Genomic DNA, 25,996 nt, shown 5'->3' on the forward strand with positions numbered 1-25,996 from the left:
CCCGACATGATGACTGACACCTAGTATTTAGCTCATCAGTGTTAGCTTCTTTTCCTAGTGAAATAACAAAATGTACTATTCACTGTGCTACAGGCTGAAGACAGAATGATGAATAAAAAACACGCTCAGTCTTTGCGGATTGCCTGGTACTCAATAAATATCCGTGGAATAAGGTGAAGCAGCTGCAAGCCTGGAGGGAGAGACAGGTAATGAGTACCGTAAAAGGCATGCACAGGCTGATGTAATGTGTAAAGATGTACACAGGCTGACGTGGAATCCCAGGGGAAGGACTCTATCATTCTTTTTACGGAAAATGGGGAAGAAGCACCAGAGGATGGTTTTGATGGATGAGTAGAAGTGCTCACGTGGAGTAGAGGGAGGGGAGGATGGTGGTAGAAAAAGGCAGAGGAAACAGAATGAGTAAAGGCACTGAGGGAAAAAACTATGAGGTGTTTGGGGGACCAGAAATGTAGCAGGAGAGGTATCCAAGAGAGTCTGAGCTTGAACTTAGATCAGTTCATCTCGGACTTTAATGTGCTAAAGAATCATCCAGGGATAGTTAAAATGCCTGTCCTGATTCAGTTGGTATGTAGTAGGGCCTGAGATTCTGCATTCCTAGCAAGTTCCCATGTGATGTAGAGCAAATAGTCTGTGGATAAGCAGTAAGGCTTAGACAAAAGGGAGTCAGCAGAGATTCTTTTTTTTTTTTTTTTTCCTCAACGTTTTTTTTTTTTTTATTTTATTTTTGGGACAGAGAGAGACAGAGCATGAACGGGGGAGGGGCAGAGAGAGAGAGAGAGACACAGAATCGGAAACAGGCTCCAGGCTCCGAGCCATCAGCCCAGAGCCTGATGCGGGGCTCGAACTCACAGATCGCGAGATCGTGACCTGGCTGAAGTCGGACGCTTAACCGACTGCGCCACCCAGGCGCCCCCAGAGATTCTTAAAGAGGACGTAATCAGATTTATTTATGAGGAAGCTCACTGTGCTACAGTGTGCAGGCTGGACTGGGGTTACAGGCGCTTTTACACATTCTTACGGGACCACTGCAGTATCCCTCATGACATAGCACCAGAGAAGACTCTTTGAATTTTAATGGGCTTTGGAGAGGATATGGCTGAACTCCCTCTCTTTACAGAATATGAAAGAGAACTTTTAACACGTGACAAGACCTCCTTGGGGTCAGACAGCTAGTTGGTGGTAAAGCTGGGGGGGGGTGGGGGTCAAGAACCCAGACATTCTAACTGAAACTCACCTAACCATGTTCTTTCTGAGAACTTCCCCATTCCATAACTTTAACTTACATTCAGCATTGAATCAGAGTATTTCTTAGACTTATGAAGAAAAAAGGATGCAGGGAAGAGTTCTTTTTCAACCACTCTCACTCATGGAGACTGTGGCTTACTTTATGAGCCAGGTTAGGGAAACACCCATGATGTCAGGTCACCAGGCAGAATTTCCAGGTATTTGATTCCACATGACCCTTTTTTTATCTCCTGGAAACATGTCAGAAGTTCACATTCCCCTGTAGGCAAGTAGGCAAATGCCCACCTGTCCTCGGTGGGTGCTCCAATCTTGCCTTGTACCTACAGGAAAGCTTGGATGGGGCAGGCAGAAGAAGACAGTGGAACTAATATAACTTATATGCTTACTATGTGCTATGCCCTGACATACATTTTAATTTTTTTTTAAGTTTACGTATTTATTTTGAGGGAGAGAGTGAGAGTGAGCACAAGCAGGGGGAGGGGCAGAAAGACAGGGAGAGACAGAATCCCAAGCAGGTTCAGAGCTATCAGCCCAGAGCCCCACACGAGGCTCGAACTCACGAACCCTGAGGTCATTACCTGAGCCAAAATCAAGAGTCGGAACTTAACCAACTAAGCCACCCATGCTCTCCTTAATTTAACTTAATTCTTAAAAATTTTTTTTGTTTTTAGTTTATTTTTTTGAGAGGGAGAGCATGCACATGTAAGCGAGCAGGGAAGGGCAGAGGGAGAGAAAGAATCCCAAGTAGGCTCTACACTGTCAGAACAAAGCCTGATGTAGGGCTCAATTTCACAAACTGTGAGTTTACAACCTGGGCTGAAACCAAGAGCTGGACACCTAACTGAATGAGCCACCCAGGCACCCCCAATTTCACACATCAGGAAAGTGAAGGTTCTAGAAAAGGAAAAGAATTGAAGAAGAGGAAGAAATAGAGAAATGGAGACAGCAGGGCCAGAGATACTGGGGAGTGGAGAAGGATCCAAAAAAGCAGAGTCCTTTATCTCTAATACTTGGGGCTTGGTGTCCTGGGAAAACAGTGGAATGGGGAGGAAGAACACACTGACACTCTCAGTGAGTCCCAAAGGAACAAATGAGACTGTTCAAGAGGTCCCTTCTAGGCTGAGGGGTCTGATTAAAAAGGTTAAAGCAGCATCAACCAGTAGTCGTGTTCTGAGCTTGCAAACAGGATCCTAGTCAATAACAGGAAGTGAATCCTGCCTGCTCATGCAGTCACATGATTTATCTGTTTTATGGGGCCAACAGTGGCTAACACACAAAGAGCTGACTTCAGTCTTTCTTCGAACTTGTGGAAATGGAGAAGCAACAGAAAAAAACTGCTAGGAATCACTGAGTAATCTAAATGCCATCTCAGCAAGAATTCGATTTAGACCTAGTTAAAGACATGATTTTTCAGGAAACTGAGAAGATGGAGGTTTTGAACTCCAATGATCTGAGGGAAAACTGTGATATGGCCAGCTCTGAATGAGAATACAAAATCCTAAGAAATTTCACCTTTTTTAAAGGGGAAGGGTCAAGGTTTACAAATTCAGCAACATAAGACCAAAAAAATAAAATGCCATGCATAAAGATATCTTAAATGCCCCATCATCTTTTCATCCCCATCTGATGCCACAACAGTGGTTCAAACAAACTTATTGACCTAAGTGCATAGTGACCCTGTGCTGAGCACCATCATATGGATGACCTCACTTGAACACCTGTTAAGTCCACCATGCAGGTGAATTACCATTGCATTTTATAGAGAAAGAAAGGAGAAGCTTTAAGAATCCAGAATTTTGACTGTTTTTGGCAGACTGACCCCTCTAACAGGTCAAAAGCATTTAGATCCAGGTGGATAAATCCCTTTTTGGTTAATGCCAATGTCTGGGGAGGAGTTACACGTTGCATGTGGACACCTACGGCACGTGACCGTTATCTGCTAGGACCGAGCAAAGGGCCTGCCATAACATTCATCTAGGAGCTAAAATACTTGTTTGGGTAAGGAGTTCTCAGCAATCATCTGTTGTTACCTCGAATTCCTGCAGGCTGCCAACATTTAACCAATGCTGAAATGTGATTACAAACATACTAAGGGGTCCACCTTGCAGCTAACTTCCCCACTTTCCTCAAGGAAGGGCATTTTAATCACATCTACGAATAGCCTGGGGTGGAATCATGCAGCTTTCCAGGGACAGGATCTAGAGGGGCCAGGTCAGTGCTAACAGCAAATCCTGCTAAAATGAGATTCTCCTCATCCAGTTCCACCGGCCTTATTTGGGAAAGCCAGGGCTCTGATGAAATTCAAAGAGAATTTACTTTCTGGAGCTACAGATGCTGGGAGAAAGGCAAGATGCCACATTGTACCTTCTCTCTTCCTGTTCAGTCTGTGACACAGAGACCTCTTCTCTGACTTGGGGTCAGAGACCATGCAGGGGGGGGATAACTGACAGAAGCTGCCATTTGGCAACAGTACCACAGAGGTGCACAGTCTAAGTGACTGCTAGTGTAGAGGATTTCTGTCCATGTTGCTGGAATGAGAACAGATCCCCTTAGGTCCCAAGTGATAGTTACCCATGCTCCGTCATTGGCGTGATGGTTGCAGCAACAAGACCTTGAAGTTTCTTCTTTTGGGAGGCCATTGAGCTGCTGAAAAATGTCTGCAAAACATACAATATAATTCCTCTCCTTCTTCAAGGAATGCCAATTAATGATCAAACTCCCAGGCAAAGTCCATTCCCAGTTTAAAATTGTGAAAAATGCTTACAAGTACACAAACACACAGAGCAAATGAAGAGAATGTAAAATGTAGAGCTTAATTTTGCAGACAAGGAGATTATTTTTAAAGACAGGAGCGGGGGGGGGGGTGACAAGTGTTCCAGGAAAATACTATCAGAAAGGCCTCCCACTTTGTCTATACAGGTGATTCAGGCAGCCTGAAACCTCACAGAGAGGGGGTACATGACAGCAGGCCCAAGAAAGAACATCAATTTAACTCAAGGAGATCATATATATACATATATATATATATATATATATATATATATATATATTTCTCCTGACCATATTTCAATTTAATTAATAGTAATTTTATACATATATAACATAAAACATATGTATAAAATTATATATATTATCCTATATATTATATACATAACGTATTATATATAATATACAATATATATTTTTATATATATTATATATATTTATATATATTACGTATTATACATAACATATATACATTTTATATATAATACATTATATATATAAAATATATAACATATGTAATATATAATTATAATATATATTATATATTATATATTTATATAATATAATCTATAACTTATATATGTAATTATATAATATACAATTATATAAATAATAATTACAACTATATACCATATAATATATAATACATAGTTATAATATATGTAATATATAATATATGATAATATATCATATATAATTATAATACATAATATATACAATGATATATAATATATATAATATAAATAATATATTATATATACATAAATACTATTACTTAAATTGAAATATGGCCAGGAGAAAAGAGACATTCTTTTGTTTTTCCATATCTTCATTCTTTTAAGGAGAAGCTCACCTAAAACCAGCACTTACAGTCTTAAGGCTTCTGTGTGATCTACTTAATGATCTTCAGATTTACCTATGTTTGAAAATTCTAATTTTGACTAGTTTTGCCCTGTTTTCCTAGCTCTAGTAGACCATGTACACTGTATCATAATTGTTTATTCATCTCTCCCCCACTAGACCAAGCTCCCTAGGACAGGGAATACATTTCATTTGCCTTTGCTTTTCCTGCACTGAGTTACCTGGTAAGACATCTTGTGTTCAATTAAAAAGGGATGAATATGTAGGTAATTGAATGAGGTGTTCAAATTGTAGCTGGATAATGACTTCCACAGACAGGGTGATCATGGCTGAGAAAATCAACCTGACCCCACTTATGTGGGGCAAAAGGATCCCTCCCCATCTGGCAGAGAATACACCTGTCTGCACCAGTGTAAAAAAGCCAAGAGGCTGTCGAAAACAGCCAATGAGAGGCAAGAGAGTATCGTGGTTAATAGCTTGGATTCCATAGGCTGACTGCCTGGCTCAACTCTCAGCTTTTCCACTTACCTAGTTACAGAACTGTTATCATTTTTTGAACTGTAAGACACAAAAATGCGAAGCCATGAATGCAAAGTCTTAAAAATTGAAGAAGAAAATAAAATATAACCAAATAGTATTTGGTGACAATTAGACAAAACATGGTTGGCTTAGAGCAAACACGGTGATGTCTATAGGTAATGGACAAGTTGGGGTATATTACAGGTCTGAGGTCACTGGCACATTAAAAAGCCCCGTGTCCACTATACTTAAAGTTGACCCACACAACGTAACAATTATCAACTGTTTCATTTTGCTTGCTCTTTATAACTGTTAACCTCATTTCCCCAAATAGGAGCATAAACTTTACAGATTACAAAGATCATATCTTTTACTTTTTCTGTCTCCTCCAAGAGTTCTGGCTCAGGTGAGCCCTTCAAGCCAGAAACAGGACAAAACAAAGACAAAGACATGAAAGGGCACACTGTGGCAAAATTTACTGCTTTTATAGGAAGCCAACGTGATCCCCCCCCCCCCCCTTACAGATACGTCCCTAGCAAGACTTGCTCCTGAAATTAAGCCCAAATCCTTCAGGTAGTTTTGCTCTGTATTGAAGGGCAAGGGCAATAAAGGGGAACCTTACGTGATATACGGGATACTAGGATTTTTCTGCCCTGTCCTAGTTTGAAGATGAGACCAAAATCCTGTTGGGCGGTTTGAGACAAATGTAATCACCTGGCCCATGGGGAAAACACAAGGCCAATAACATAGGCCCATCTATCCCAGAGGAATGTCTGTGCATTAAAGGAGATGGACGCTATGCCTGCTGCGTATCTCCACCGGGCACTCCTGCAAGCATTGAACTCAGGACACTTCAGACTGAACCTGCCACCTGTCCCCCTATGATTGCTTCCTTTAGTCCTTACAGTGGAGGAGGTGGAGCATCAGCTCTGGAGTCAGACACCATGGGTCTGCATCCTGGCTCCACCAGTTCCCAGTGGGGTGAGCCTGGAAGTGTTATTTACCTTCTCTGTGCTTCGGTGTTCACTCCTGTCAATAACAGTAGTCATATTTCATAGGTTGTTGAGAATTAAATGAATTCTTGTAGAGTGATTAACAACGGTGCCCGGCACACAGCAAGTACAGTATGAAGTCGCACCAGATGGCTACAGGACATTAGCAAGTATTCTTGCCTCTCATCTTCCTTCCCTGCCCCCTTACTGCCTCTCTCATAACTTACCCTTTATTACCTCTTATCTAGACCAACGGGCACAACCCCAGGTCTAAGAGGCCCAAAGGGACTCAAGAAGGCTCAAATGATAACAGTCTCAAGAGCTAGGGTCAGCACCAAAAGTCTAATTCAAACAGTGCTAGGCTGTTCACACTAGACTTCTGTATTCTGAGCTTTTAGTTACATTTATTTCACACTTAGGGCAGTTACAGATACTCTTAGGATCATCAGAAGCTTGGATGGGTAGTTTTATATATGGCTTTGATTGAAAGAAACAAAATTAAGTGCATGTAAATGCAATTTGGTTACAAAATCTCAAAAACATAGAACCTGTAGGGATGTGGGGTCAGAGTCAGGAATTCCTACCTTAATCCCCACTCTCCTCCTCCAATCCACATAGGCTTCCAGGTTAATCTCCTGGAAGCACAGACATTTCTAAGCCTGCCTTGGCCCAGCTCAGAAAATGCTAATGACTTCCCCTGGCTTCAGTAGGAGAAATGCCAAACTTCCTGGTCCAGGGCTCTGTATAAATCTCTTCATGCCTGAAGGGCACTAGCTCAAGTGTTCCCTGTTGCTCCTAACCGCCTTCTCCCATCTGGCCTGCTTCCTTAGGTTCTCCCATCTGGAATGACTATCTCCCACTTCAGCCCCTTGAGTCTAGACAACTTTTAAAACTCACTGTACAAGTTAAAGAACATTCCTTGATCTCCCAAGAAGAAGACAACTTCTTACTCCTCAAAATTCCCTCAAACACTTGCTTTTCCTTAAAAATGTTACATGTTATTAGCAGGGTGGTTTTGGCTCCTCTTCTACAGCGTCAGCCACCAGGGAGCAGGAACAGCTTCAAAAAAATCTGTCTCTGCACAGAGCAGTACACGAAAAGACCAAAATTTGCTGACTTTGTGAATGCTGAATTTCCAGGAAGAGATAGGGGCAAAAGATCACAAAAACTGTAATAGGTAATGATTGATATTTTGTACATTCAAATTTTAAATAAACTTGTTAACGTCAAGCTTTGGCATTCTTTGTAGCTTGTATCAAAAGCAAGTGGTTAGAATGTTCTCCACCCTAGGGCTCAATGCGAATTTAGAATGTTAATAGAGATGCTGGGGAGAGGCTATTACTCTTGAAATCTTGTATCTCTATCCACCAACACTTAGTACAAAGAATTCAAGTCAAATCCTCGGAAAAGGGCAAAGTTAAAAAAAAAAAATCTCTGGGCGAGACGGAGGATGCAACTCTGGGCATGGTGAATGACTCAAGAAATACGCGCAAAAGAAGAAAAGAAATGGAGAAACGAAAGAAACAAAACCAAAACGCAGAAACATAACCAAGTTCCCATAAAATGAAGGCATTGGGTCAAATGCAATGATAAAGTCTGTTCCACTCCACAGCTGACTCAGCTCACTGAAGGGTCCTTGGAGAAGGCTATGCGGTCCGGAAAGAATCCAGGGGAGTGGTCCCTCTGTGCAGACCCCTGCCCCAGGACTGCAGCGTGTCGCTTTCGCACTTCCTCTAGCCCCACGTCCCAGCTTTTCTGCCTTCCCCTCTCCTCCGGGCCATCCCCGTCCCCCCGCCCCTCTGCCCCCCTGCCCCCCTGGCCCCCTGTCCCCATCCCCGGGTGGGCTGCAGGTTTCCGTCCGCCCATCCGCCCCGCGCGGGCCGCGCTCACCGGATAAGCCCGGGTCCGCCTCGGTCGCGGGTGGGCCGCCGCCGCTGCTGCCGCTCGCCTCAGTGCTGCGCGCCGCCCCGCGCCCCCGCCGCGGCCTTTCTCTCCTCCGCTGCCGCGCGGCCCCGCACCACGTGCCTACGCGCCCGCGCAGAGCCGCGCGCCCCGCACGCCCCGGACGCTGAGCACGTGTGCAGTTTAGCCTCCCTCCGCGTTACCTGGGGGTGTGGGCGAGGCGCCGGGACTGCGAGCTTCCGAGCTTGCGCCTCCCGAGCCGCGGCGCGTGTTTACGCGCGCCCAGATTCCGCGGGGCAAACTCTCCCTTCCCCTTCTGCTGCGCGGGTCGTACCGCTTGCGGATGCCTCCTGGGCTCCTGTTCGCTTTAACTTCTGTCCAGGGCTCGGCAGCAACAGGTACTTCGTGGTTGTGGGCTTTGAAATTTGGGCTGCCGGTTCCGAAGCATGCTGAGAACCCTGCCTGCCAGTCGGGGATCCCGTCTGTGCTTTTCGGGCTGGTGCTGCTGCCCCAACCCCACATGCCCTCATGTTCAAAGGTGATGAACGGATATTAAAATTGGATTCGTTTCTAAAGTGGTAGCTTTCCTGCGTATTCTGGAGAACAACTGAAAGAGTTTTGAACGGGATAATTATTTTTAAACAAAATATCTCTACTTGTAGGAATGTCAAGAGTTTACTTTCTAGTGTCACATGCTGTGCCAATACATCAGAAACATAGACAAGTCCTCAGGTTTCTCTTGTTAATGTGAATTATCCTCAATTTTGCATAAAAGACAATGGCCTATGCTTAATTCATTTAGGGAAAATAAATTTCCCTTAGGGCTTTCTAGTTTGCATTTTAAATGCTTTTAAACCCATTGTAGAAGTACTTTCATTGCATGTGGCTCCAGAAATTAATTCATTAATCAATTCATAAAACAATCCTTTGTCGTGAGTACTATTTTTTAAAGTCATATTTTACAGTTGAGGAACCATCATCCCATTCTATTTTTTTAATTTTATTTATTTTGAGAGGGAGGGAGTGTAAGTGGAGGAGGGGCAGAGAGAGAGGAAGAGAGAGAGAATCCCAAGCAGGCTCCACGCTGTCAGTGCAGAGCCCAATGCGGGGCTGGAACTCACAAATGGTGAGATCATGACCTCAGCTGAAGTCCTGTTTAAGCCTAAGTACCACGCTTAACCAACTGAGCCATCCAGGTGCCTCAGCACCATCCCATTCTAAAGATCAGAAAAAAAAAAAAAAAGTATTTTAATGAGTTTGAGTAATTTGCCAAAGGCCACAGTGCCCATGAGTAGTTGAGCTGTGATTTGGTCTCAAGTAGTGCGGGAGATGATACTTTTAACCACTACTCTATGTTTTCCTGCAAAAAAGGAAGGGAAAAGTCCTAGTTATGTCTGTCTAAGAATGTCAACAAGAATATATCCTAATGAGACGTTAGTAAGTTTTTTCAAAGTCATACTTTAATACATGCAAAATTAAGTATTTCAGTACCCAAAAGTTATAGAACATCAGGCTTAATATTGTCAACCAATAAACCAACATGTTAAATGAATAAACTACTGTTTAAATATATGTAGTAGTACAAAGCAATGGCTTATAATAGTGTGTTAGGGTTTGCTAAGAAACAGATGCTAAAACTGGATTTGAGGTGCAGGAAATATACTTGGGGAGGGACCCAGGGAGAAGGCAGGGAGAGCCTTGATGGTCATACAGGGCTGACACCTGTGGTAGAAGCTATGGAAAGAAAGGGGGTGGGGAAGAGTCTCACTGGAATGGTGGAGGGGGAGCATCATAGCCTCCACTACATGCCCTTAAGAAACTCACAGCCTCTCCAATGAATTGTGGGGAAGACATTTACCTTTAAAAATACGTATGCTGGTACAAAGGTATGAAACACTGAGGGAGGGAAAGACTCTGATCTGGGCAGAGGGGTGAGTGTGTGGGCATGATGAGGCAGGAGAGCATTTCTGAAAAGTCTTCCTGGGGGAGGTTGACACTTGAGCAGTCTTAGACAAGGAGGAGGCCTTAGAAGAAGGGAGAGACAGCCAAGGTTCACTGCTGGCCCGAAGTCCTCTAACATTTGTCTGATAAGTGGCAAGGGCTCTGTGGCCTTTCTTTTATTGTTGTACAGTGTTATTTAATCATCATTACTTTTTATGCTTTTCTTTCTTGCCCCCTCATTCCACTGCGAGGTGCTCAAGGCAGGTACCTTGTCCTATTTCTTTGTTTTTCCCACAGCGCAGAGCTCAGTGCTTATCTACCTGCAGGCGAAGAGGGTTGGATTTGGAGATGTTTACTCCCTTCAACTCTGCTTTGTTTAAAAAAATATATATGTTGGGGTTCCTCATCGTATTGTGTTCACTACAATTCAAGTTTGAAACTCAGCGATGTGGAGAAAAGAGCTTGGGGGGGATACAGTACACTGTAATTGATCAGACTGGCCACACGTTCCATCCTTGGTGCTGACAGTGGAGCCTTATCACAGGTTCCTGAGTGGACTTGGAGAAACCTTCCCAGAAAGGTTCCCCTTACCTTCTTATCATGGTGTTGAAATGTTCTAGTACCAATTCCACTGTGTGGGAGGTGTTCCCCTCACTAAGAAGGAATAGTTCTCTGATGCCAGCTGGGTGTCCTACAGTTTAACTCAATTCCGACAGACACTATCTCCCCAGAGATAGCATCAAATTTCACAGGTTAAGGGTTCAGTCATAGAAGTCTGCCCTCCCTGCCCCACCCCCACTTCAGATGTTACATCAGATCCAGGCTATTACCTGTGCTTCTGACCCATTGGCTATAAACCAGAGGTTCCTTTGACCCCCTCCTTGGATTTGGTTAATTTGCTACAACAGCTTATAGAACTCAAAGAAACATTTTACTTACTAGATCACTGGCTTATTATAAAAAGCTATAACTTGGGAACAACCAGGTGGAAAAGATGCATAGGGCATGGGATGGGGAAAGGGTTCATAATTTCCATGTCCTTTCTGAGCACAAGTGTATGCTCTCCCCAAATCTCCATATTTACCAGCTGGAAACCCTCTGCCCGCCCTCCTTTTTGGGGTTTTATGGAGGCTTCATTACATAGGCAGTATTTTTTTTTTTAATGTTTATTTTTGAGAGAGAGACAGAGTGTGAGTGGGGGAGGGGCAGAGAGAGAGGGAGACACAGAATCCAAAGCAGGCTCCAGGCTCTGAGCTGTCAGCACAGAGCTTGACATGGGGCTAGAACCCACGAATTGTGAGATCATGACCTGAGCAGATTGGACACTTAACCGACTGAGCCACCCAGGTGCCCCTACATAGGCAGTATTGATCAAATCACTGGCCATTGGTAATTGATTCAATTTTGGAGAAGGTTGGGGATGGAACCAAAAGTTTCAACCTTCTAATCACATGATTGATTCTCTTGGCAACCAGCCCCTATCCTAAGATGCTTTCGAAAAGCTAGTCACCTCATTAACATAACAAAAGACATTCATTGCTCTCATCTCTTCGGAAATGTCAAGAGTTTTAGGAGCTCTGTGCCAGAAATGGAAGACCAAATTTATAGTTTTTATTATAAATGACAATGTTACAGTTGTCCTTACCAGGAAAGAGGAAATGGATTGTAGACAGCCAGAATACTGCTACATTGGGGAACGTTCATGAAGGAAGGAGAATGGAATTTGGGTCTTGAAGCGTTGCTCTCCATCGTGGGCCTGAGAAAGTTCTCTCCATGGTGAGGAAGAACAGTCCTTTGCATTCCATGTAAAGGAATACAACCAAGTTATAGGTATGAGAATCACTCCTGGAAATTCTGGTTGTGTGGGTATGTCGGTGGGGCTGGTAGAAAAGCACAAGTTTATTTTTGCATCAAAGTCCATAGATCTTCAGAGAAGGAAGCAGGCCATGACTAGAAGTTGGACAGATTGCTAGTCCCCATGACAAAGACTCTTCCCTTTTATAGGTTAATTTCTGAGATTAAGTGCCTACTAGTAGAAGGATGTCTCTTGAGGGGAGAAAAGTCCTATGCATAAGCTGCGTTTCAGAGAACCCCTTGGGTCACAGGAAGGGACAGTTTTGAGAGTAGTTGTGCTCAGTTGTCTCCTGGCTCAGCCCTTTGGTGAATGCATATTGGTTTCCAGGTCAAAGGAAAAAAATGAACAGAGATGTAACTCCATATTGGCATTCTTAACTTGGACTCTGTGACTCCGGATTTTTAATAGCAATAATCTTTTAATAATACTAATCTTTATTGAGATGCTATTCAATACTATGGAATTCACCTATTTTAAGCATATGGTAGTTCAATATTCTTTATTATGTCACAGAGTTGTGCAATCATTGCTACAATTTTAGAACATTTTCATGACCCCCCCCAATAACCCATATGTGTTAGCAGTCACGCCCCGTTCCCTTCCTCCTCCTGGCCCCCAGCTCTAAACAACCATTAGTCTTTCAATTTTTATAGATTTGCCTGTTCTGGACATTTCATATAAATGGAATTATGCATCATGTAGTCCTTTGTGTCTGGCTTCTTTTCCTTAGTGTAGTATTTTCAAGGTTCATCCATATTGTAGCAGGAATCTGCTTCATCCCTTTTTATACCCACACAATATTCCGTTGTATGGATATACAACATTTTATTCATCCATTGGTTGGTGGACATTTGAGTTCTTTCCAGTTTTTGGCTATTATGAATAATGCTATTATTGTGATTGTGGATTTTAGACCTCCTGGAATATTGTCAGCATCTTTTTTCCAGTGGAGTTAGTTTATAGCATTCTGGCTTCTGTTTGGTTTTTCAGAAGCCCCAAGTCCTTACCAAGATCAGGGCTTTTACACCTGCCTGGGCGGCCCTTCTTTAGTCTGACTGCTACTCATCCTTCAGATCATGGCTCAGCTGTAACCCTCCTGAGAAGCTGACTTGTGCAGACCCTCCTCCTAGCACTGTGTTCTTTCCATTCCTGTCACAACTTATTAGTGTGTTTAGTTCTCCCCATTAGTTGGTAAGCTTTGTGAGGGCAGTGGTCTGTCTGTTCTGTTCCTTGGGACACATCTAGAGCCTGCTACATCATAGGCACTCAATAAGTAGTTGAAATACTATGCAATGCAGAATGACTGTTGGTAACAGAGAGAGGTATCCTAGCTCTGTTGCCAGAACATAGCCTTTTGCACTGATGGGAGGAGGGTTACCCCCTTGTTGACTGGTATTGATATAAGAGTAAGGACCCCTGTGGCCGAGAAGGGTGGTATGAACACAGAGAACAAGAACTAGGGAGCATTGAGGACACTGGATCCAGATAAAGAGGACTGTAGTGTCTCTCTGAGAGCATGAAGGGAGGGATTCCTGATGTCTATTAAATCTGGACGATGTTGCCTTGTTGCTGACTTTGAGACCTCTTTCTGAATTGTATGTATGGACCAATGTGCCAATGGGTTACCCACATTGATTTATCATCCCCTAATAGTTGGAAAACACTTTGAAAATGTGGGCCTAGTTTGATGACTAGCAAGGGGGAAAGTATGAGGGGGCCATAGTCTGAAAACAGAAAAGGAAGTTAATACTAATTTTGCTTGGCCAGGTTTCTTTGACAATACTCAGAAAAGTACAGAGTTAAACTTCCTTTGAAGGATGTTCGGCCTGTGTTAGGTATTGCCTGATGAACATGAGGCTGTTGGGACGCATGCAAGTGAGTCTGGTCCACTTGTAACAGTACTCTGTAAGGTTCCCCGGGGATCTAAAGAGTAATAAACACGTCTTCCAAAAGCTTCCCAAAGCTCAATAGCTGCTCATATTATGAATTAGGTAAGGACTCACCACTAGGTGACAGTCTGTCAGCAGAAATTGCTTTCTCATTTAATGACTCTTTCCCCAACTGCAAGTTTCTGGGAATATCAGTAAAAATAAAAATATTAGGTAATTTTTTTCCGATCCCATTTCCCTATCCTCCCTTTCCCAAAAATCTATGGAGCTGACATCTTCAATGGCAAACATTCTTCTTTAATCTCTCTTTCCTTAATATTAAAGTAATGAAAAAATGATGTATGGAGACACAGAAATCAGACACAGAAAATTAAGTTTCCCCTCCCATACTACTTCTTTGGGTTTTGAAGATAAATATGGCTATAAAAAGAGTACACTCAGTGGTCTTGGCTTTTTTTTTTTTTAATGTTTATTTAGTTTTGAGAGAGAGAGACAGAGACAGAGACTGGGAGCAGGGGAGGGGCAGAGAGAGAGAGGGAGACAGAATCTGAAGCAGGCTCCAGGCTTTGAACTGTCAGCACAGAGCTTGACACAGGGCTTGAACCCACAAACTGTGAGATCATGACCTGAGCCAAAGTTGGATGCTTCACTAACTGAGCTACCCAAGTGTCCCTTGGCTTTTTTTTTTTTTCTTCAAGTTTATTTATTTAGAGAGAGAGAGAGAGAGAGGAGAGGAAGAGACATTGTGAGTGGGGGAGAGATAGAGAAAGGAAGACCAAGAATCCCAAGCAGTCAGTGCAAAGCCCAATGTGGGGCTCAGACTCATGAACCATGAGATCATGACTTGAGCCGAAATCCAGAGTCAGATGCTCAACGAACTGCCACCCTAGAGCCCCTTGACTTTTTATAGGGAGAGGATATTTAAAAATCTGGTTCAAGTTTAGTTTATAAGTATTTTCTCCCTCAGGAATATAAATCACTCTATGCTTCCTTTCAGCATTTGAGGTGAAGATGGAGCTCTTAGGAGGAATGTATTTTAGCTCATTTATGAAGAAGTTTCGTTTTATGTCCTCTTTGAGCAAAAGGAAGACTCCCTGGAAAGTGTTCGGTGAGGTAAGTGCAACTTGAAATTTCATTTGCTTCCACCTAAGACTGCTTCAGTTCTGGGTAACAGCTGAACTCGGCACTAATGGTCTGGACTTGGGGAAGTTTAGGCCCCTTCTGTCAGCTGGTGAAGGGGGTGGGAGCTCAGATGGCCTCCTGAGGGGTATTCCGGGAAATTTTGTTGATCCTGCCCCTCCTCATTCCTCTGCTCAAGCCATCGTGCATTGCTGGCCCCAGCTTCCAGTGTTATTTCCATGGCCCCCATTGATGAGGTTCTTCCAGGCCTACTGGAAAGTTCCCATAAGTTATTCTAAAATCTCACTCTATTCCTGTGCTCCATTTTGCAGGCTAGGTATCTTAGTTACGGCTAAATTATCTCAGCTCTGAAAGAAATGCCTCCAATCTATATTTGGCCATACATTTAAAGGTGGGCCAAGTAGGTTAAAAAAATAAGCAAAGCAAAATACAGAACGGTATTCAATTCTGCCATTTGTATTAAAGGAAAACAAGGTGCGTGTAGGGGCGTACCTGTATGTGAAGGTATGTTATCTGGAAGGATAACAGTGATAGTCAAATATTTAACAACTGGGTCGGTTCTGGGAACAGGGATGGCTGCTGGCTTGAGATCTGGAAGCGTGCTGGGGATCTTCTAATATCTAAGCTTTAACCCTGTAATGACTGATTGAAGTTCTGGGGGGGAGGGGGCAGCATTCCAGTGGCTTGAAGCAGCAGCTGTTTACTAGTCTGTAGAGAACCTTTAAGCAGTTTAACAACATGTGGTTGTCCTGGTGTTCCCCAGCAGCTATCCATGGGTCCTCCTGGGAGCGGGGATTTGAGGAGGACGGACTTAGTATTCAGCGTGCCCTTTAGCACTGTTTGAAATGCTTTGTTGTTGTTTGAATTCTATTCAATCACGTACTTGGAAATTGAATTTAATTTTGTTTGGCTCAGGGGAGAAGTCTTATTTTTAGAATTTGGTTCTGGACATTTCTGTCTAGTCATCCGACTCCAGTCTGCCTACAGACTCAGGGCTGTTCTCTTTTGTTCCATCTTGCAGGCAGCTCCTCCACCCAGAGCTTTGCTTACACCCCTCTGCTCACCTCGCTGACCCCCTTTCACCAGCACCAACCCCCCCCCCCCCCCCAGCCCCCAGTGTTACTGTCTGAATCTCCTTCTGTTACTTATCCTGCACCTCTTGTCTCTCCACCTTACCAGACCTCAGTTCCATTACCAACTAGGATAGACATTACTGTGCTTAATCTTGTGAGCAGAAAATATGTGTTCTTTCTATTTTTTCTGTGTTGGAGAACCTGTGCTTCCCTAAGTTTTGTTTGAGCATCAGCACGAATGGCAGTGGTTGTCATAACCATGGTAAGAACTCATGTTGCATTGGTTTGGGCATCCACCTGCCTGGTGCAGAACCGCCCCGGACTCCATGTCTCCCCTGGTTTGCCTGGGAGGCAGGGTGGACCTTCCATTGTGCCCTCTTCCATCCTTTCCTCTTCTGCTTTGAGCTCCTTGTTGGTGTCCTCTGCTGTGCAGCTACTAGGGAGCAGTGTCTGGTCTCAGCTACAGTCCCAGCCACTCTTAAGCCAGGGTTGCTGTCTTCTGGTGCCTAAATTGTGCAGAGAAGCTTTTCTCTTCTGCTTTGCCACATTCTGTCACCCAGAAGAATGTCCCAGAGCAGCATGACTTGCTGAAGTGAGACTTGAGTGTCTTACTGAGCCTCCTCCTCTCCACCTGAAGGATCTGCTCCACAGGCCTCAGGTGTGAGTCCATGGAGCCAAGGCAGGGAACTAAAGACCGAGACCAGGCATTTCTTCCTACCCACCCCACTTCCCCACCCCAAGCCTACCCTTCCTGTCCCCCTTTCTCCACCCGAGGCTGCCACAAAACTGTCTTCCAGCTAGTAGCTTCCTTGAGTCTAATCAACTCCTAGCCAGGTCAGCTGTGCCCTTAGATGTATCAAAGTTGACCTTTTGTGATAGGCACATTTGGACTCGGGCTGGCACCCTGGCCACAGATGTTCTCTTTACACTTATCTCACTGTGTGGTAATTATATGTTGGCATGTCTCCTTCCCCAAGTTCCTCAAGTATGAGCTCCTAACTGTGTGGAATGCATCTTTGGCCAGCACCCAGTCCTTGCTTTCATGGGGGCAGACCTTGATAAATACTTTTTTGAAGAATAATCGATCACAGTCATTTCGCCTAGATATGCAAAAGGAAGCCTCTCCTCTTTACCAAAGGACATCCAGGCAACAGGCACAGAGGGAGGGGAGCTATTTGTAAAGGGACATCCCCTACCCTACAAAATAGCCATTCAAGGCTCTCTGGGCTCCTTGTGTCTTCAGGGGAGCAGAAGAAGCAGGGTGAGAGCAGCACTTCTGGGAGCTTCCATTGGTCTTGTTTTGAGAGAATAACATGTTGAACAACTGTTTGGTTACATTTTACTGTACACCTGCCAATTGAAGAAACAAGGACAAAAACATGACAGGGTACAGTATGGCAAAACATATTGACTGGAAAGGGAAAAGGTAGATGACATACAGGAACAGAACATTTTATTTGTATCATCCCAAATTCAGAGAAATGTGGTTAACTCAATGCTCCAGTCACCTAAATGTTTACAGTGGAGGTAAAAGTGACAGACTGAGGCATGGATCTGCTAATGCTGGACATCGGGTGTTTCTTCTCTTATAATTTACTAGAAGGAGATCTGGTGTCATGTGGTAGACCACTGAGTGTAAACGACCCTCCAACAGAGAAAGATCAAGAAATTGTGTAACTACCTGAGCTTATTTTCTGAGAAACAAACCCATGAATCACAGGCAAGGTCAATCCTCTTCAACTAGTGTGTGAGACTAAAAGAGGTACTGATTATGTTTATTATAATAACAATGTTTAACACTTACTTCAAGGCATGGCATTTGCACAAATTGGAAAAAGTAAGAATACTCCAGCAGTCTTATGGATACTCAGTGGCGATATCACATATAATCACGGTCATTGGAATAATTGCAGAGATGACGAACCAGGGTTTAATTTTAGGGAGAGAGAGGTGTTAAACAATTTGTTGAAGGTCACACAGGTGGTAAGAAGTCTGTCTAATTCTAAAGAGTGACCTCTTTCTCTGCATAGCAGTGCCTCCCATGTTGGAGAATGTTCGATGGAAAATCTTCAGATGAAAAGCATGTGATTTTCATGTGATTTTAAAAATGCTGTTGTCTGGTCACATGTTTTGGTTTCCCTGTTCTTTGTACATAGAAAAACTCAGAAACTCAATGACTTGTTAGGTGACAGAACAGGTCCTACTGAAGAGGAGTGGCTAGAATGACCAGAGCACCCAGGTGTCCTGTCACTCAGCACCTTCCCTATCTCCCATTCTGAGTTCTCCATAGCTCCGCCCATCACAAAATCAATCTACCAGTCTCCCAACCCACGCACCAACCAATAAAGCAGTTGGTATTTGTCGAAAGCCCACTTTGTTGTTCCTAGGGCAGTGTTTGGTACTGTGGGGAATGCCGAAGCAGCACCAGACAGGGCCCTTGCCACTTTGGTGCTTATAATCTAGGTGGAGAGACAAGGCAAAAATACATGACACAATTACAGAATCTGACAGAATGTAATAAAGTGCTAAATTGTGTGGTACAGACAATTAGAGAACAAGACAGTATATAATAAAGTGCTAATTGTGTGGTACAGACAATAAGTATAATAGGAGTTCAGTGAAGGGATGGATGAGTGTGGGCTGTAGTCTTCAGGGAAGGCTTCTCATCATGTCAGGGCTGCCGTGTTTATCTGGTGCATGATGGGAAACTGAATACGAAATAGAGGGTGGATGAAGAGCAGAATAACTGTGCTGTACTTTGCTATCTCTTCTCAGCCTAGATGAGGGCAGAAAGGGAAAGAATTCTTTGAGAGGTGGCATTCTCTGTTTAAAATGAAAATCAAGTAGAGAAATGCCTTATTTTCTTTATTAATTGCATTACAGAACATTTCCACAGAAACTTAAAATCATATTTTAAATTGAATAATGTACTACAGTGTACTAGGAGAGTTCAGTGTTTACAGAAATCATGCTGAAAATCCTTTTCATTAATGAAGAGTACTTTTGCATGACAGATAATCACTAGTTTATATAAAACTCCTTAAAGTAGGTAAATAGATAACTCTCATATGCTGCTGGCAGGATTGATAAACCTTTTGCAAGGTAATTTGGCAGTGGGTACCTCAAACCTTGAAAATGTGCCTATTCTGGAGTCTATCATTTTTACTTGGGGAATTTATCCTAACGATGTAATCATGGCTGGCTGCAAGAATAACTCTTCTACAAGGATAATTATCACAGGGCTGGAGACAATCTAAATGCCCCCAAATAGAGGACCAATAAAAAATTAACATATTTATAAAAATGGAATGTGTAGTCACTAAAATGCTACCATGCAAAACCATTTAACGTAGTGGGACATGTTCACAATATATAGATAAGCAAAAAAAAATTCTACAACTCCTAGAGTATGATTCTATTTTTGTTAAACATATGTTTTATGCAAAGAAGCGTATCTGAATGATGAAGATATATATTATTTCCACTTTATGCTTTTGTGAAATTTCCAAATGTTTTCTAAGCTACATGGTTTACTCTGAAAACATTTATTAAAATCCTGTGGTTCTTGGGGCCCCTGAGTGGCTCAGTCAGTTAAGCATCTGACTCGATTTTGGCTCAGGTCATGATCTCACGGTTTGTGGTGGGCTCAGTGCTGATGGTGTGGGACCTGCTTGGGATTCTCTTTCTTTCTCCTTCTCTTAACCCCTCCCCCACTTGTTCTCTCTCTCTCTCTCTCTCTCTCTCTCTCTCTCTCTCAAATGTGTTCCTGCACATTCCCTCATCCTCCAATTAATTTGGGTGAATAAACATTAAAAAAATCCTATGATTCTCTGATTTAATTTGTTTTGAAAGTTTGGAGAGTCATAATTTGGACTGTCATCCAGTGAGTTTTCTTAGAGTGGACTAGACCTGTCCTGGAAGGGATTCCTACAGACCTTGGAGGTGGAGGTAGGTTAGAGCTTCAGATTTCATGCAGCAAAGAAGTTCGGGGCCAAGGGACAAGCTTCAGAAGCATTATTCTGTTTTTCTTTGAATTATAAATGATTCCTATTTAGCAGAATGTGTAGTTTATTTTCATTGACTCACATCAAGCTAGGAGATAATGGGAGGTATGCGTACTCTTTAAGGCTTTTATAACATGAATTTTTAGCAGCAGAACCTGGCAGGGGGCAGAAAGCCCAGAGCATGGATCAATTTTTTAGACTTACGGAATACTAAAAAAAAAATATATATATATATATCTATATATCTATATATCTATATATCTATATATAGATATATATAGATATATAGATGTACCAAAACAGAGTTTCAAAATTTGTGGTGTTTTAAAAATGCTTATCTTGAACAAATCAATACCTTTAACACAGAGAATACAAAAACAGGAAGTTAAATTTCATCATTTTGGGAACATGTTAAAAGCCTGGATTTGTGATCTTTGGTGAATATTTGGGTCTAGGCTAAATTAGGCTCTGCCTGGAAACCATGTGGGGGATGTGGAATTATTGAAAAAAATCGGAAACTATCTGGGAAAGATTTTGGAATTTTTGGTCCAGGGGATTTTCCATGTCTAAAATGAAAACAAAATACTCTTTTTCTATTCTGAGGACTTCATTTAGAACTATATTGAAAGGGGCTTTTCTCTGAAACATTGCAATACAAAAGCACTGTATTTTCTCATCTGATGACTTGGTGTCTTCCATTTTCTAGATTTTGACTAATTTAAGGTCTTAAAATATACATGTTTCAACCCCTTTTAGTTAATAATTTTCTATTTTTACCTCCCCATCTAGCTTCTCATCTTTTAGTTGGCCCAGTGAAAATAAAGTGCAGTAAAGTCAGAATTTTACTGCGTTTCCTGGGCCCTCCAAATATAGGGGAAATCCTTGGATACCCAGGTTCTTGAGAAGTCAAACCTTAGCTAACACTGGGACGTGTTTGCTTCTCTTTGAAGAATCCATCCTATAGGACAACTTCCTTTTGCCAAAATGGGCAACATCCCTGGAGCACAAGTTGTGAGGACTTGTGCCTGCACATTTCCTCATCTTCCAATTAATTTGGGTGAATTAACCCCTCTGTGCTCCAGGCTTTCCATTGGGTGGCATGGTGCAGTGCGCAACTCAAGTATTTGTGACAGTGGCAGCCTGCGCTGACATGGACAAGCCTTCCTTCCCGTGACTGCCACGTAGAAAGTCTAGATAAAATGTGGCAGAAATTTCAAATATTTATATACAACTAGTCTTGAAAAAAGTAAGGAAAATAGTCTAGTTCTCTGTATAAAAAAGGAATTCAGAGCCAGTGTGATAACTGTAGCTAATGTTGCTGGAGCTACATAAAGGTCCCAGAATCTGGAGGCTGGCATTTTGAGGCCCTTGTGGGGACAGGATATATGGCCCCAAGGGCCAAGTTTAGGCAGAGAACTGTGACTAGGCTTGTTAGATTTAGCATTTAAAAGTACAGGATGCCAGTTAAACTTGAATTACAGATAAACAATGAATACTTTTAAAAATATAAGTATGTTCCAAAAGTTGAATGGGACATACTTATACTAAAAAATGTTTATCTGACATTCAGATTTAACCAGATATTCTGTATCTTATCTGACAATTCTGTGGCAGAGTTCTCTCAATAAATCCTGGAGGCCAGCAGGGGTACCTCATCTGTGAACGGATTGTGTAACCACCTGGGTGTAACTACCTTAGAGAAACATTCACAACTGTTGTGGAGAAGCAGAAAGGAAGCTTTAATTGGTCTGGGGCTGTTAGTGGGAAAATGTAAGTGTTCCCCAGGCCTTACCATGTATAATTATAGATTTCAAGTTTATATTATCTATGGGTATAGAAATGTTAATCTGAGAAATTATAAAAGCTGGCCTAGGACCTTTGAAACTCAGAATTTCACCAGGGACAAATAAACTGCTGTGTTAGGGGTATTTCTACAACTTATCACACAGATATCCATTGGGATAAATGGTCCTGCTGAAGATGAAGTCTTAATTAAAAATTAAAAACCAGGACCCCTGAGTGGTTCAGTCACTTAAGCATCTTGACTCTTGATTTTGGCTCAGGTCATGATCTCATGGTTCATGAAATCAAGCTCCACATCTGGCTCTGTGCTGATAGCACAGAACCTGGTTGGGGTTCTCTCTTTCCCCCTCTCTCATTGCCCTTCCCTGCTCTCAAACATAAATAAATAAACTTAAAAAAAATTACAAACTGAATGAGGAAATAAGTCACCCTGAATCTGGAGATAAAATAAAGAGGAAAGTTAGTTACCCCAAAACTGAGCTAACTTCAAATATCTGAGAGAGGTTATGAAATAGGTATGTTTTAAATATCAGAGACATAAAGGAAGGAGTAGAATGAAATAATTTATTATGTAAAAAGAACAGGTTTATTTGCAAAAGAACCAAATAGAAAGTATAGAAATTAAAAACATATTTGTTGACTTTAGAAATTCAAAGGGATGTGTTAAATAGCACATTAGACATCTGAAGAGAACAAGTGAAGTGTAAGAAAGATCTAAAGACATTCACCTCGAAAGCAATGTGGAGAAATAACGAGGTAGAAAATATGAATATGAATAAGAGAAAAGAAAATAAGAGAAATAAAAGAAGGAGAGACACGTGTGCATGTGTGCGTGCGCGGGAACGCATATGCAGACAGGTACACACGCAGTAAGGAAGGCATAAGGGAGAGAGTAGAGAGAACAGAGGTACAATTGTTAAGGTATAATAGAAGTTGTTTTTTTTTAAAAAAGACCTAAAATATAGAAGCCTGAAGAAGATAGGGATTTATTTTTCTCCCATATAACAGATACTAAGGGCTGGTGAGTGGCTCTGTTATTTTAATCTGTGGCTTCTTTAGCTCTAGTCCTGGAGTCTGCATCCTAAGCAGCAGTGGCGGTGGCAGGGTCGGGGTCGCAGAGAAGGGAAAAGGATCATGTTTGCCCATGTCTTTTAAAGGCACTATCTAGAAGATGCACATGTCACTTCTCATATCACAAACCCATTAGGGAGGCAGGGAGAGCTGTGTTCCCAGAAAATAAAAAAAGTGGTAATTCTTTTCCCAAAGGAAATAGAAGTAGATCCTATAGATCCTGGCAGTTTATCCCGCAGAGGTGAGGCAATGCTAGAAGAGGTCATGACTGGGAGTTTTCCAGAATTGTTGAAAGATAACAGTCCTAAGAATGAAAATCTGAGCATGTCCCAAGCAAGATAACTAAGAACAAACCTCACAGTGGGCTGATATTGTAGACTATTAAAGAAAAGTAAGACATTAAAAACAACTAGAAAAACATTAATCACAAATGCAGATCAATAGTAAACTTTTTATCAGCTTCAATACTAGAAAACAATGAAATAATATCTTCAAAGTGTTGGTGAAAAATAACCTAAAAATATCCAACTGAACTGTCATTCAAGAATAAGGAAAAACTTGGGACAGCTGGGTGACTCAATCGGTTAAGCATCTGACTCTTGATTTCAGCTCAAGTCATTACCTCACAGTTGTGAGATCAAGCTCCATGCTGGCCATGGAACCTGCTTAAGATTCTCTCTCTCCCTTTCTCTCTGCCCCTCCCCTGCTTGCTCTCTCTCTCTCTCTCTCTCCAAAAAAAAAAAAGAGGAAAAAAATAAAGGCATTTTCTGGTAAATAATTTAAAAATAGACTCCTGCTGAAAGAACTACCAAGGAATGTATTTTGGTAAGATGGACACAACACAGAAGGAAAGTGTGGGATGCAAGAAACAATTGGTCCCCTCCTTCCTGTACAATATTCTTAAACTCATTTACACTTAAAAACTCATCTCAAAACATATAAAGCAAAAAAAAAAAAAAATGGCAGGATTATGAGGATGAGAGGTACCATGGAAAGCACATCAGGTAAGAAGACTTGTGTTGTGTCCTCTTCTATGACACTTTAGTTTTCAGAACTTCAGGTGAGACTATATATTAAAAAACAGCAGTGACTCAACTCTGATTCATTAGTTTTATGGCCTTGTGGTATAATCTTTCTGGTTTAGAGGTGGGTTTTGGATTATGATAGTCCTAGTTGAAATTCTCGCTCTCTCATTGACCGACTTTGTGATTGTAAGCAATTTAACCAATTAAAGCTCTGTTTCCATATCTGAGAAATAGGAAAAATAATTGTATTAGAGTTCTTGTATTAGTCAGAGTTCTCTAAAAAATAGAAGCTGACTCTTGCTGAATAAGTGAAAAAGCATTTTATTTTAAAAAATATTGGGTGGTGGCACCTGGGTGGGTCAGGTGGTTAAGCGTCTGACTCTTGATTTCAGCTCAGGTCATGATGTCATGGTCTGTGAGATCAAGCCCCACATTGGGTTCTGTGCTGACAGTGCAGAGCCTGCTTGGTACTCCCTCTCTTAAAATAAATAAATAAACTTAAAAAAAATTACCAGGTGGATCACAGAACTGTTGAGTGGACTGGAAAATGGCTTGAGGATAAGTCTTCGGGTACAGTACCCCAAACCAAGCTCCTGCTTCTATACAGTTGCTGCTTCTACATGAGAAAAGTACTATTTCAGTCCCTGGAGAACAGTCACTACAAAACCAGACACCTCTGCCTCTGCCTCACCAGCGAAGATGCAAAGATGGAAGGCCCATGGAGCACCTCTTTCCTTTTGTTGCTTAATTCTGAATCAGTATCTTGTGGTAGTGTCCCTAACTGGCAGGAACTAATTCATGTGCCCGAATCCTCAGATTGCAGAGTGTGTTCTGACTCCTGTGTTGGGGTGGTAATGACTCATGATTTGAATATTTCCCTAAATTTAGAAAGGAGTCTCAAAAAAGATAAGCTGCCATGAATAAGATAGATGCCAATAATAATAATAAAAATAATGATAGTGATAATATACGTCCAGAATTTGAACTCCTTTCTGTGTGGGGCATCTGCCATTTTGAGAGTCTTGCTAGGTGGAGGATCTTCATCCTACAGCAGAAAGGAAAAAAAGACAAGATACTGGCTCACTTAAAATTTTGACCTGAGACTTAGTGTATAGACATGAGACAAGCTCTTGTCCTGAGCTTCCTGACAGAGTGACAGAAAGAAGCAGGGGCAGTTTGGTAGTCATTCTTATGGCCGTGGTGTTGATGGCTATGATAGCCATCTTCCAATGTTCAGTAGCAATAATCACAATAGGGTGCAGAGTCCACAGCTCTTACCCTGACGAACATCTTTTTCCTTCTCTCAAAATGGGTGCACCTTACTTTAGAGGGTGTGTGTAAGCATTAATCAGGAATTGCATATAAAAAAGTCCTCTGAGAACCATCCAGCATCTTATATGTACTTCCCCTATCACAATTGCCAGCCTTGGGAACATAGCATAATGTTTAGAGTTCCAGACAAAAAGGACCGATCCATTTAAACATTAAGAGAATAGATAAAACGTATAAGAGGAAACAAAGACTGTTAATTCATTTAACCATTATTATTCATTGGCCATTACAAGACTAAAAATGCACCACTACATTTGCTTACTGGGATAAATGACAGATCACCTACTCTGACAAGTCAGTTATTCCATCATTATATTGCCCTCAGTGTGCAATTGAGATATTTGGATTCCAGCAGTAATATGTATGTCTTTTGAGTATATTCATTTGTGGCTCCAGATAAGGCTGATTCAAAATTCTCTGGCCATATTACATTTACTGTTAGTTAAAAAAAAATATCAACACCTCATTGCCAGAACCTTGTGTGGTAGGAATGTACAGATAATTTACCAGGGTTTTTCAGTTTGTTTTTGTGTTTCTGTCTGCATAGATTTGATGTA

The 25,996-nt window shown here is 41.9% G+C and overlaps 1 protein-coding gene across 4 annotated transcripts in view; it reads right to left on the reverse strand.

Moving 5' to 3' along the window:
• The window catches only part of LOC125918228 (N-acetylneuraminate lyase), a 38,535-nt gene extending 29,947 nt beyond the window's left edge, over positions 1 to 8,588 (reverse strand). For 3 of the 4 annotated variants that reach the window (XM_049624256.1, XM_049624254.1, XM_049624257.1), the window contains exons 1-2: positions 8,295 to 8,376; positions 3,838 to 3,923 (exon numbers count right to left, since the gene is read on the reverse strand). In XM_049624256.1, the coding sequence (XP_049480213.1) occupies positions 3,838 to 3,905 (68 nt within the window). In that variant the 5' untranslated portion in view covers positions 3,906 to 3,923; positions 8,295 to 8,376. Of the gene's footprint in view, positions 1 to 3,837; positions 3,924 to 8,294; positions 8,377 to 8,509 lie in introns of those variants that run through there. The other variant, XM_049624255.1, reaches the window with a different exon arrangement.
• Positions 8,589 to 25,996: the final 17,408 nt, after the last annotated feature.

This window comes from Panthera uncia, unplaced genomic scaffold, assembly GCF_023721935.1.
Source record: "Panthera uncia isolate 11264 unplaced genomic scaffold, Puncia_PCG_1.0 HiC_scaffold_57, whole genome shotgun sequence".
In the NCBI taxonomy this organism is placed as follows: domain Eukaryota; kingdom Metazoa; phylum Chordata; class Mammalia; order Carnivora; family Felidae; genus Panthera; species Panthera uncia.